Below are 13,815 nucleotides of genomic sequence, written 5' to 3'. Positions count from 1 at the left end.
TGGGATTCTAGCCAATACCTAGGTCTATGAGAAAAGTGCCCCATCTTCTTGAGGTCAAGAAGAACAAAACATTAATATTCAAAGCACTAACAGATTGGCTTAGTGAGGGTCTTAGCAAGATTTTCCAGTACCTAAGAGTCCCAGATGACAAGAGTAAAGTCAACATGGAAAAGAAGAAAGGAAAGAGAAGAAAACTCACCTAGGATCTCACCTGCATAGCAGTAAGACTCATTTCAGATGCTACTTCCGGGTGGAGTTAAAAGCTCAAGTGTTATTTACCTTGATGAAGATAGACTTTGAAAGCATACTGTCCTGAGTCTTGTATGTAAGCAAAGGGTGGCAATAATTGCAACAATATTAGGCTAGAAAGGGAAGTGTCTGGTATCAGGCCTCTGCATATCTAGTTCACTCCTATCTCTGAAGCTTAATACAGTTGGCTTTTAAAAGACTAATTGCTAAAGGTGGTGTTACAGATAATTTTCTTCAACAGTTAAATGTCAACTCAGCTATAGTGACAACATATAAGAAAATCAAGAATCAAGATCAGAAGTGTAAACCTAGACTAGAAACAACTCTAGCAAGGTATGGGTAAAATCCATTGACCAAGAAATAGCAAATGGGCTATTTTGACTTGTATAGAATTATTTCTTTATATACAATTATTTTCTTAAAAGGCTACATATATATAATGTATTATAAAGTTCCATGATAATAGAGGTTTTTTTTCTTAAGGCAGGTTAGTTTAATTTTATAGAAGGAATGCTTTCAAAAATTCAAATGACATAATTAGAGAAAAAAGTGACAAAAAACGAAGAGATGAATACTGATTATAACTTATTTCCAGGACAGAAGGCTGTTTATTTCTGTAATTATTGACCAAAGCCTGACAATTCCATAATTAGATGAGGTAAAAGCCAAATTCTTTTTTACATATGTTACTGTTTCAAAACAATCCTAGTGGCAGAATTCTGACTACTGAGACCAGAACTGCTCATAAAATCTGGAAGTTTTTTTCTTTATCACAAGGCCCTGTAGATGGACAAATTTAAACATCAGATGATAGAACTTCACTTTTCTGAAGTGATAGAACTTCACTTTTCTGGTTGATGAGATATTTTCTCACGGTGGCAGTCTTAACCAGTAAGAATCTGCAAAACCACATTATGAATGAGAAGCAAAGTAAGGTGCTTCATGTCCTCCTGCCTCCTCAGGCCAGCCTCTAATGCCCATACCTGCACAAAACTGCCCGGATCTCCTGTCTTCATTTGTCTTGATTTTCTTTCTTTGCAAAGAAAGCAAATTGCAAAAGCAGACACAGGAAGGGAGGCCGCAAGAGAGGTAAGAAGGAAAGGTGGCAAACATGAATGCTCCTTGGACATACAAAAGCAGGAGCTGAATTTGTTTCTTGTGGGCCATCAGTGGAATTCTTGTTTTAAAAAAAAACCCAGCCAGGCTTAGTGGCTTACACCTGTAGTCCTACTGCTTGAAAGACTGAGGCAAGAGCATCACTTGAGGCCAAGAGTTTGAGTCTCCACAAAAAGCAAACAAACGAAAAATAGTGGGGCATGGTGGCTAGAGCCTGTAGTCCTAGCCACTCAGGAAACTGAGACAAGAGGAGTTTGAGAAAGCAGTGAGCCATGATTGCACCATGCAGTAGAGTTTTTAAACAAATATTCACATACATGTATATTTTTCTTAAATAATAAATTTTACTTTTAAAAATGAATACTTCTTTGATTTCCCAATTAATTTATGGTATTTTCAAATTACTTTTGATCTCTTTGTGTGGACAGTACAAAGGAACGGAGAAACCGACTAGGGTCAAAGTGAAAGGGGACCAAAAGTACCCCTGGGTTTTTTTGTTTTTGTGTTTGTTTTTGTTTTGTTTTGTTTCAGACAGAGTTTCACTCTTGTTGCCCAGGCTGGAGTGCAAAGACGAGATCTCGGCTAACTGCAACCTCCGCCTCCTGGGTTCAAGCGATTCTCCTGCCTCAGCCTCCCAAGTAGCTGGGATTACAGGCATGCACCCCATGCCCAGCTAATTTTGTATTTTTAGTAGAGATGGGGTTTCTCCATGTTGGTCAGGCTGGTCTCAAACTCCCTACCTCAGGTGATCCACCCACCTCGGCCTCCCAAAGTGCTGGGATTACAGGCGTGAGCCACCATGCCTGGCCACCTCTGGGTTTTTAAAAAAAGAGGTGCTATTCTCTATTGTGAATCAGGAAACAAGAATCATGAAGAGGAAGTTCAACTCAGCAGGGAAAAAAATATCAAAACTGAGAAGTAGAAAGGAGATGTTAAAATCCTAAAAATAATCTCCAATTTGATTTATCTGACTACAGTTAGTAGAAATCATAACAAAACTGATGAATGGTTTTATCATTTCTCATTCTAGGACATTTATTGCAACAGAATTATTCTTCCATAGTAATCATGTCATCTTTTCTTAACATCACTTCCTCTTCTCTGATCTTTTTCCTGACTGGAGTTCCAGGACTAGAAGTTGCTCATGCCTGGATCTCCATCCCCTTCTGCTGTCTCTACATAACTGCTTTCTCTGGAAATGGCATCATTTTATTTGTCATCATCACTGAGTCCAGTCTCCACGAACCTATGTACTATTTCCTCTCTATGCTCTCAACTACTGACCTGGGCTTGTGTGTTTCGACACTAGTCACTATGCTGGGCATATTCTGGTTCAATGCAAGACAGATCAGTTTCCATGCCTGTGTTGCCCAGACATTCTTCATTCAACTTTTTACTGTCATGGAGTCCTCAGTGCTCCTGGCAATAGCCTTTGATCGCTTCGTTGCCATTTGTAACCCACTGAGGTATGCTACCATCTTGACTGATTCCAGGATTGTCAAAGTACGGTTTGCCATCCTTATCAGGGGAACCGTGATCCTATTGCCTCTGGCCCTACTTCTTAAATGTCTGCCCTTCTGCCGAAGTCATGTGCTCCATCATTCCTACTGTTTCCATCCTGATACCATCCAGCTCTCATGTTCTGACAATAAGATCAACAGTGTTTTAGGACTCACTGCCCTCATAGTTACTGCAGGAGTGGACTCCATCTTTATTCTTCTCTCCTATATCCTGATTATTAAGACCGCCCTAAGCATTGCTTCCGCAGAGGAGTGGCATAAGGTCTTTAGCACTTGTATCTCCCACACAGGTGCTTTTGCCATTTTCTACATCCCTCTCATTAGTTTGTGCTTTGTCCATAGGTTTGGGAAAAGAGCGCCTCCTTATGCACACACTCTTATGGCCAATGCGTATTTGCTTATTCCACCAGCAATGAATCCTATTATTTATAGTGTGAAAACCAAGCAGATCCGTAGGGCCATTAAAAAAATCATTTTTCCCAAGGAATCTGTGTTATGACTCTAATACTTCTGAAATAAAATCTACTCCCTTCTTATCAACTCCAAGACATAGTGTTTAATCAGTAATCCCTTATATCAGTGACCTCACATTTTTTTTTAAGTAGAAGGTTGCATAGGGGATGCAGTTTGGTGGAAATTTATTCTTTATATTTAATAGAATTACTATTAATCTACTCTTAAGGAATGAACAATGAAATATCTTAATATTATGAAAATGTTACTAAAGGTTTGGAAGTATGAATAATAATGGCTGAAATGAGCACTTTCTTCATGAGACCAAACCTCCAAAATTATATGTAAAACAATAAGTCATATATTCTGTTCTATTTGATTTTTAAATATACCTAATAAAATTATTAAGTGTTTTTTACTTTTTGATTAAATTAGAACTATTGTCTATTATTCTGAAATATAATGTAATCACCACTGATTCATTCTTTCATTTACTGAGGGTCTACTATTGCCAGATGCTGGACAATAGTACAGAGTGGCAGAAACAAACAATATATTGTTATAATTTTTGAAATACATAGATTAAAAAACAACCATTCAAAATCTGATTACTATGTAATATGTTAGGATATATAGATACTGGCAACAGGAGTAACAAGAATATATAAGGCAAATGTTAAATCCAGCCTGGGAACCATCACAATGTGTTGTCTGAGCTATAAGGTAAGGGGAGAGATCCATTTCTATAATGATAGCATGAGGAGCTCTGAGGACACAGTATTCAAGGGAATGACCATAAACAGTGAGGTACACACACACAGATGCACGCATGTGTATCTGTATATATAGCTATACAACCATATAGATATATATACACGCACACATATATAGTGATATAGACATAAACATTAAAATTCTCTGGAAATTGCTCTAAGGGCATACAGTCAATGAAAAACAATTCGAGAAAATGTATTAAATCATTGTAAAAACAGTGAGATTCTGTGGTGCTTGAACTAAAGCCAGCTTTGGCCCTTCCCTTCCCCACAGCTAGGCATACTGATAGCTGATAGCTCCACTCCAAGTAGGTGTAGCCAAGAACACAGGGCTTTCTCCTCCTTCCCCCAGACCCTCCTCAGTTCTCAGTCTAGACCACCAGTATGTCTCACCCCAGCTCCATATTGCAGAAGCTAACCTCCAGGTGAGTGCAGCCAAGAGGTCAGTGACTCCTTTCATCTACCCAGCCCTCACTCATAGCTGTACCCCAGGCACAGCTGTCAGAGAATACTGGGGCCCCATCACCCTTTCCCCAGCTCAATCCTAAGGTGCAGTACTCATGCCAAGAGATACAAGCTGAAAATATGATATGCTGTTCTGCCTATGCCCTGCTTATATAAAAGGAGTTTAAGTCCAAGAGGAAAGGGACACGGGGAATTAAATTAGAAATTACTAATAAAGATTTACAAATTCACAAATATGTGAAAAGTAAATAATTCATTCCTAAATAACCCATGGGTCATAAAAAAAATCACAAAGGGAATTAGAAAATGGTTTGAGATTAATGAAAGTTGAAGACTCCATGTACCAAAATTTGTGGGATGAAGCTAAACATTGCTTTAAATAGGAAAATGTTCAGCTGTAAATGCCTTTATCAAAAGGAAATAAATCAATAGCCTAAACTTCCATTTTAAGACACTGAGGAAAAAAAGGAAGAACTAACTAAACCTAAATCAAGCAGAAGGAATAAAAGAATGTTTAGATTAGAAATTAATGAAATAGAGAATAGAAAAAACAACAGTCAACAAAACAAAGTTAATTATTTGATACAAGTGAATTAGTAATTTTAAAACTTCTCAAGAAGGAAAACATAGACCTAGATGATTCAGTGGCAAATTTCACTAAACACTTACAGAAAAATTAATATCAATTCTTCATAAGCTCTTTCAAAAATAGAAGAGTAAATACATTCCAACTCATTTTATGAAGCCATTTTATCATGATGTCAAAACTATGCAAAGACATCATAGGAAAAGAAAGTTGTTAAGATTTCTTGTGAATATAGATGAAAACATCATCAATTAAATATAGCAAACTAAATCCAGCAACATATAAAAAGGATTATACACCATGACTAAGTGAAATTTATTCCAAGAATGCAAAGTTGATTTAACATTAGAAAAAAACCTCTAGAACAATGAATAGGATAAAGAACAAAAACTACATGATCATCTCAAAGATGTAGAAGAAGCATTTGACAAAATTCAACTATCATTTTTGATAACAACACTCAACAATGTAGAACAAAAAGGAACTTCGTCCACTGATAATAGACATTTATGAAAAACCCAGAGGTAATATGATCCTTAATGGAGAACGTCTGAATATTCCCCTCTAATATAATGAAAAAGACAAGGATGTCCACTCTCATCCATTTTATTCAACATTGCCCTGGAGGTTCTAGCCACAACAGCTAGACAAGGCAAGGAAATAAAATCCAGGGAAAGAAGAAGGTAAAACTATTTCTATTTGCATTGAAATCATCTTTTGTATAGAAAATTCTAAGAATTTTCCACTAAATTTTTTAATCTACTAAATATTAAAACTAATAAATGGGTTTAGAAAAGTTGCAGAATAAGAGATAAATAAAAAAAGCAATTGTATTTCCATACACTAAAAATGAACAATCTAAAACTGAAATTAAGAGAAAAATTCCATTTACAATAGCATCAAAAAGAATAGGTTAGAAATAAATTCAATTAAAGAGGCATAAGACTTGCACACTGAAAATGTCATACACCAAAATATTGCTGAAATAAATTAAAGATGGAACAACATGTTATAAATGTAAATGGAACAACATGTCATATTCATGGATTTGAAGACTTAATTTCGCTAAGATGGCTGCAATTTCCAAGTTGGTCTACAAATGTAATGCAATCACCATCAAAATTCAATCTTGCTTCTTTGCATAAATTGTCAAGCTGGTCCTAAAATACATACAGAATTTTAAGGGTTCCAGAAGAGCCAAAATAATCTTGAAAAAGAAGAGCAAAGTTGGGTGCTTCACACTTACTAATAACAAAATTTATTACACAGCTGCCGTTATCCAGACAGTACATAGTACTGGCATAGGATAGACATATCCCTCAGTGAACTGGAATTGAGAGTCCAGAAATATACACTCACATGTCCTGTCAGCTAATTTTTAACCAGGGTGTCAAGACAGCTCAATGAAGAAAGAATGGTGTTTTCAACAAATGGCACTGCCACCCAAATTTCCACCAACTAAAAAATGAATATACAAAATGTGATGGAGCCATGCAATGGAACATTTATTCAGCTATAAAAAGGACTGAAGTACTGATACTTGCCACATAATGTATAAACCTTGAAAACAGTGCACTAAATGAAAAAAGCCGGTCACAAATGCCCAGTATTGTATGATTCAATTTATATAAAATCTTCAGAATAGGCAAATCTATAGAGACAGAAAGTAGATTAGTGATTGCTCAGGGCTGAGGGGGATGGAGAGTAATGAGGTACGACTGCTTCTGGATAGGGTGCTTCTCTTGGAGTTCATGAAAATTTTCTTTTCTTTTTTTGTTTTTTGAGACGAGTCTCGCTCTGTCACCCAGGCTGGAACAAGTAACACATTAAGTACAGCCACAAAACTTCATGAATATACTAAACATCATTAATTTTTACATTTTAAATGAATGAATTGTATGTATGTGAATTGTATCACAAAAAACTATTGTATTAAAAAAGAATTAAAGATTCCATAAGGAAGGTAATCTTTAATTCCTAGCCTATAAAAATAAGAAGAAAAAGATTACATTCACAGTTTCCCTGGAATATAAGTAAGCTTATAATCACTGATCCATAAAGATAGAGAATTCATAAAAAGATACAACAAAAGATGAAATAACATTGACAGACAAACTGCACCCCAAAATATGTACAGGAGAATATCGAAGGAGAAGTGGAAGCAATTCAATGGGATGGTTCAGTCTCTGAGGTGTGGATTGGTAAACTCCATTGTAATGACCAGTCATTTTACTGCCCCACTAACCCCACCCCAGCCTATTTGTGCCATCCTTTAGGACACAAAGAGATATTTGCCTCAAGGTGGGAAGAATGAATGTGGGTGGTTTCTCCAAGGTACCTACCTTCAGTGGTCTACGCGTCAACTCACTGACACATCCAGGAGGAACAGAGAACCCCATACCCAGATAAAGAGCTAATAGTCTACCATGCCTCCCGATGACAGGATATCTTATTCTTTCCCCACAATACAGAAGGAAATCCATCCATAGTGAATAGAAACAATAACTACAAAAACATGAACACAAAATATTAAATACAGTGAAGAATCCCTAAATACATCATTTCTGGTGGGCTATGAATTGACAGGAAGTAGCCACATGCATGAACCCACACATATGCACGCAGACATGCACAAAAACTCTTTAACATTAGATTAAGTAATAGAACATTAAATTCAGAATATTATAGAAAATGCCCCCACACCAGAGGTATACATGTAGCATATCTTATAGTGCCTTTCCTTATTCTCTAGAAACATCAGTGTGAAAGGAGAGGGCAGGGGACAGCAAAGCCACTGACAACTGTCTTTACATCTGTCAGGGTACTGACAGATCAGTGCCAGATATCCTAGCTAGCCATAGTCCTTATGCCAGTGGATACTTAGAGCTCTCGTCTTCATACTGAAAGAACTTACACAAATGAGCTATACATTTAATGGGGAAAAGAAAGAAATGTTTGTGGGCCCTCTTGGCATTCAAGAAAAATTCAGTATCAGCTAGGACACACCTAATTGTGTGTGTGTTGGGAGTGGTGGGGAAGCTGACTCAGTGTGTACATCTCTAAAACCCAAAGTGGCCTACTGAGAATGGTGCATCTGGCCAGGCACAGTGGCTCACACCTGTAATCTCAGCACTTTGGGAGGCCGAGGCAGTCACCTAAGGTCAGGGGTTCGAGACCAGCCTGGCCAACATAGTGAAAGTCTCTACTAAACACACAAAATTAGCCTGGAGTGGTGGTGCATGCCTGTAATCCCAGCTACTCGAGAGGCTGAGACAGGAGAATCACTTGAACCTGGGAGGTGGAGGTTGCGGTGAGCCAAGATCACACCATTGCATTCCAGCCTGGGCAAAAAGAGTGAAACTCCATCTCAAAATAAATAAATAAATAAATAAATAATAAAAAATAAAGCATGGTGCATCTTTGTGGTGATTGGAAATGAAAGATGCAATATTTTTTGTTTGCTGTGGAAGAGGTGTCCCAGCATACCTCAGACTACCAGACCACTGAAAGTTTTACTGATGGAGCAGGGTGCAGCATCTTTTAGGGTCTACCAGCTACCCTTGGGAGTTCTTGTCATCTCATATGGTTAACATGGTTTCATCATCTCATCAATATGGTGGACCAGTGTGATTCTCTAAGGGATGTCTTACTGCTCCAGGTCTCACAGACTGCATTGTGATAGAGATCCAGAGAGACAACATAGTCTTGAGTGCATACTATCATATATTATGACTAAATGCAAACTGTTTCTATTCCTTAGTTTATCTCATGGATGGAAAAATATCAATAGCCACATAACATGCATTGGAAGCTGCATTAATCTGATCTAGCAAAGCAGCAGCAAATAGGGCTCCTGTTTGGTTGAGTTTGCAGTAGTCACCTGTCACTCTCAGTGCTCTCTTGCTCTCTCTCTCTCTCTCTCTCTTTCCCAGAAACCTAAGTGTTAAAATAAAAGGAGATGTGATGAGAAATTCTGTCTCTGCATCCTGGCTCTTTAGTGGTGCTATTAATATCTGTCATCCCCTTCCAATATTGATTCCAAAACTTAAGGAGAAATCAGGTTGCAGCTATCCCACGAGGGAAGTTAAGACTATATCTGGAACTCAGAGGTTTCACTGGGGCAACTCGTATGTCCCATATCCGATAGTAAAGGCAAATGAAATACTAAAGCAACCCAATAAGGGAAAGACCAGTGGGAACACAGTCCTTTGGGGAATAAAAATTTGGGTAAACCACCAGTCAAAGTGAAAGCTAAGGAAAAGGTGATGTGTATTAGTTTAGTGGGCTTAAAGAAAATGGTAAATGTAAACCATTGTCTCTTGACCAGCTACAAAAATGAGGGCTGTAGTATCTATGCATTTTAATGCAAATATATTAGCCAGTTATTTTCCCTTTCCTTACTACTTTGTATGAGGAGTGCAGATATTACTTAACTTTACGATGCATCACGTAGGTCATCAGACCACAAAAATCCATGCCTGATCAGATTGGGAGAATTGTTTACCACTTCAGCTTCCTGGATTTGCAATGAAAAGCAAATGGGAGAAACTAGTTAAGTCTGAAGGTGAGGCAAGGAGTTAGGAAGTTTCTTCCTGCCCCTCTCTGTTTGGGGCAGCTTCTCTGGCAGTGTTGCATTTTCTCCACATTTCCACCTTCTATCAGGGTGTCATAGCTCCTGAGCGCCAATAACACCAAGGAGATTCTAGCCACAGGATGTAGTAGCTTGCTGCAATCAGGTTACCTCACCATCACCTGCTTGGCTGTCAGGTTTCTCCATCACATAAGTAAAAAATTCCTTTGAAAATATTTATAGTGGCTTCTAATTTTCTGCTGAAACTCTGACTTTTACATTGTATCACCCAACAATTTAACTTACATATGAACTAGGAAGATGCTTATAGTACAATTTTTAAAGCTTTGGATAAAAATATTTATATTTAATGAAAAATATTTAATTTTTTTAGTCATGGCAAAAAATGGGAACAATTTAAATGTCTGTGACTAGGGAGATAATTTTTTATGCAAAGCATGTAGTATGTTTCTAACATAAAATGCTACAAACAAGTTTTTAAACCATATATAATTATATAAATATATATACATCAACATGTATGATCTCAAAATAGATTTAGTTAATAAAGCAAAATGCACATTGAATATTGAATATGTAAAATAGAATGCATTTACTTGATTTTAAAATTTCTAAACAATTCCATGCGCTCTGTGTGTATGTATGTGTATGTGCAGGTGTATATATTCAAGAAAAATTTAAAGACTTTAAAAGGAATGATGCTCACCACTTTCAGAATAGTGTTTACCTCTAGCAAGCATCTCCTAAGAAAAAAAGGGGAAGACTATTAAGAGGGAACAAAAGACAATATTTTGCCTTAGATCATATTTGTCAGAAACAAAATTCTGAGATAGAGATTTTTACGCAGTAAACTAATTAAAGTGTCCTTTTTGAAATAGCATCCATAATAGAAGGGAGACCTGACTGGGCAAAAGGAGATCTGAATTCTCTCACACTTATAACAGAGGCCACAAGTCCCATGGGCACTCCAGGGCTGAAATGGCCCTTCAGAATTGTCTAGGCAAAGGGGACAAGGCCTCTGTACTCCTCTACTGACCAGTCACTGGATAAGTCCCAGAGTAAACTCAGGTGTGGCAACTCCACTGGTCCAAGGGCAATTTCTAGAGAGGGACTCAGCTGTAAGCTGTCAGTACCCAATACTCTGGAAAGCTATGGAAATCATGCCTTCATTCTGAAGACAGGATTAATATGTGTAAGTTTTAATTTCTTCTTGGATTATAATATAATGTTTAACAAGGAACCATTTCCCTATGTTAAATTGCTCAGGTCCTTTCCAATTTTTCATGCCATGTAAAAATCCAATCGTGACTAGCATCTTTATTAATAATTTTTTCATATCTTATTTTTCCTTGAATATATCATTTTAATTAAAATTACTGAATTTTAAAAGATAATAATTTATACCTCCTAATACATACCTCGTTTTTAAAATTTTACCTCTCAGGAGAACTGTATCAGTTTATACTCCCAATAGCTGATCATGAGTATATTCTGCTCACCTACACTCAGCAGTATTGTGACATTTTTACTTAAATATTTTCTAATTTAATAGTTGGATAATGACAGCTCATTATTTTGTTCTATGACTTCTTGATTACTACTAACCCTGAAGAGACAAGATTTTTGTTTGTTTGTTTGTTTTTTGTTTTGAGACAGAGTCTTGCTCTGTTGCCCAGGATGGAGTACGGTGGCACGATCTCAGCTCACTGCAATCTCCACCTCCTGGGTTCAAGCAATTCTCTTGCCTCAGCCTCCAAGTAGCTGGGATTATAGGCACCCACCACTATGCCTGATTGATTTTTGTATTTTTATTAAAGACGGATTTTCACCATGTTGACCAGGCTGGTCTCGAACTCCTGACCTCAGGTGATCCACCCTCCTCGGCCTTCCAAAGTGCTGGGATTACAGGCGTGAGCCACCGTGCCCAGCCAAGTATTTTTTTTTTATTAGGATTGTCATGTACCTTGTACTAAACCAAACATTTTAAAAAATACAGATTTTTTTCAAATATGGCCATAAAAATTTCTTTTTAAATAATAAAATTTTTATATTTGCTATTTATAAATGTTTGATGACTGTAAGCAAACATTTTAGCAAATGCTATTAAACAGACCATGTGATGCCCAGTGCGCAATATCACCTTCTAAATGATCTGATTGAAAGTAAGAAGTGATACTGATTGTCTTTTATAACGTAACTAAAGTTGATGAACAAACAGTATGCATGGGATGTTATCTTTAAAGCAAATGGAGTTTTTGTTTTTGTTTTTATTTTCTTATTTGTTTTTTATCCCTCATTCCCTTTATAGCTACTCAGTGGAAAACATTTTTTTCTTACCCTTGGATAAAAATGTTGACAAGCAATATAAGTTTTTGCTTATTACTTGTTTTTTATGGATTTTTGTTTTTTGTTTTGTTTTGTTTTAGAGATAGGGTCTCAGTCTTCACCCAGGATGGAGTGCAATGGCATGATCATAGTTCACGGCAACCTCAAATTCCTGGCCTCAAGCAATCCTGAACCTCCTGCCTCAGCCTCCTGAGTAACTAGGGCTACAGGTGTAAGCCCTATCATGACTGGCTAATTTTTTAACTTTTTTGTAGAAATCAGATCTCAGTATATTGCTTAGGCTAGTCTCAAACTCCTGGCCTGAAGCGATCCTCCCACCTTGGCCTCCCAAAGTGCTGGCATTACAAGCGTGAAGCACCACCCTGGGCCAAAAAGTCCTACTTAAAGTTATAAAACGCACTTTCAGTTTAGAAATAAATTAATCAACACTTGCATCTTCATTCAAAAATAATACTCTTCTCTGCTATCTGAGCTAAAGCTGGCTACAAGTAGTCCTCAGGACATCTAGAGAGAGGCTTCGTTGGCTTCTCTTCTCTTCCACACACTCATATCTTACTAGCTATTATTTTAACACTGTCAAGGTCAAAGCTAAAAGGAAAAGAAAAATAAAACCAATGGTAATTTTTTTTTTTTTTTAATGAAGTTGCATTCTTGTCTCCCAGGCTGGAGTGCGATGGCACGATCTTGGCTCATTTCAACCTCCATCTCCCGGGTTCGAGTGATTCTCGTGCCTCAGCCTTCGAGTAGCTGGGACTACAGGCACGTGTCACCACACCTGGCTAATTTTGTATTTTTAGTAGAGCCTGAGTTTCACCAAGTTGGCCAGGCTGGACCTCAAGTGATCCATTCACCTCAGTCTCCCAAAGTGCTGGGATTACAGGTGTGAGCCACCATGCCCGGCCTAGTAAAATTCTTATTTATTCTATATTGTCATAAGATATTTTCATATTTGCTAGGCTTAGTGGTTTGGGGGGCTTTCTCTTGGACTTCTTTTGTGAGTTCATCAAAGTCTCCCAACAAACTACTGGTTTCTCACCAGAGGTTTCTTTGATCTGGTGAATATGCTCTATTTCTGTCCACAGCCCAGCGGTTACCCCCAGTTCTCTTCTGTTGAGGCTTTACTGTGCCTCCAGACAGCCCTACTGGACATCATCTAAGAGGACCTTCTTACTGGCTCTCTCACATGTACACAGGGTACTTCTGGTCCATAGGACACACTCAGGCAGTCTTGCACAAGCAAATTTGTGAGAGTAGTATGGACCCTAGATAAGAAACAGCAATTTTTTTTACTCTACCACCACAGAAACTCTCCCTTTTTCTGATCTTCAGGTTTCTCAAAGGGAGTCAGTCATCAGTGCACTCACTGTCCACCTCAGATCTCTCTGAAGGGAGCCATTATATCTCTGCCCAAACACCTGATGAGAGAGTGAATAAAATCTTAACACAGCTTTCTCTAAAGTGGTCCTCTTCACAAGTCTTATGATGAGAACCCCCATTTAACAGCACCTCCTGTGTCATAAGATACTATGTCCCTACTACCACTATGTCACAATTTTCTGACATCAGAGAAAGAAAAAGAAAAGAAATTCTCAGCAAACAAGGCTCTGACAACAAAAGCTGGCAGTTCTTGCAAAGACACCATTTGCCTCTTGCTTAAGATACTAAGCTAGCTCACCATTAGGGTGTGTAAAAAGACATTTGCAATTTTAAGATGCC

At 37.7% G+C, this 13,815-nt stretch overlaps 1 protein-coding gene across 1 annotated transcript; it reads left to right on the top strand.

Moving 5' to 3' along the window:
- Positions 1–2,433: 2,433 nt before the first annotated feature.
- Positions 2,434–3,384, top strand: LOC100606488 (olfactory receptor 51F1-like). Its single transcript, XM_003254815.3, has one exon. The coding sequence runs from the start codon at positions 2,434–2,436 to the stop codon at positions 3,382–3,384; it is 951 nt and encodes a 316-aa protein (XP_003254863.3).
- The last annotated feature ends 10,431 nt before the right edge of the window (positions 3,385–13,815 follow it).

The sequence above is a fragment of the Nomascus leucogenys genome, chromosome 15, assembly GCF_006542625.1.
Source record: "Nomascus leucogenys isolate Asia chromosome 15, Asia_NLE_v1, whole genome shotgun sequence".
Classification (NCBI taxonomy): Eukaryota; Metazoa; Chordata; class Mammalia; order Primates; family Hylobatidae; genus Nomascus; species Nomascus leucogenys.
Note: the sequence above shows the minus strand (reverse complement) of the source record. Positions and strands in the feature narration are given on the sequence as shown.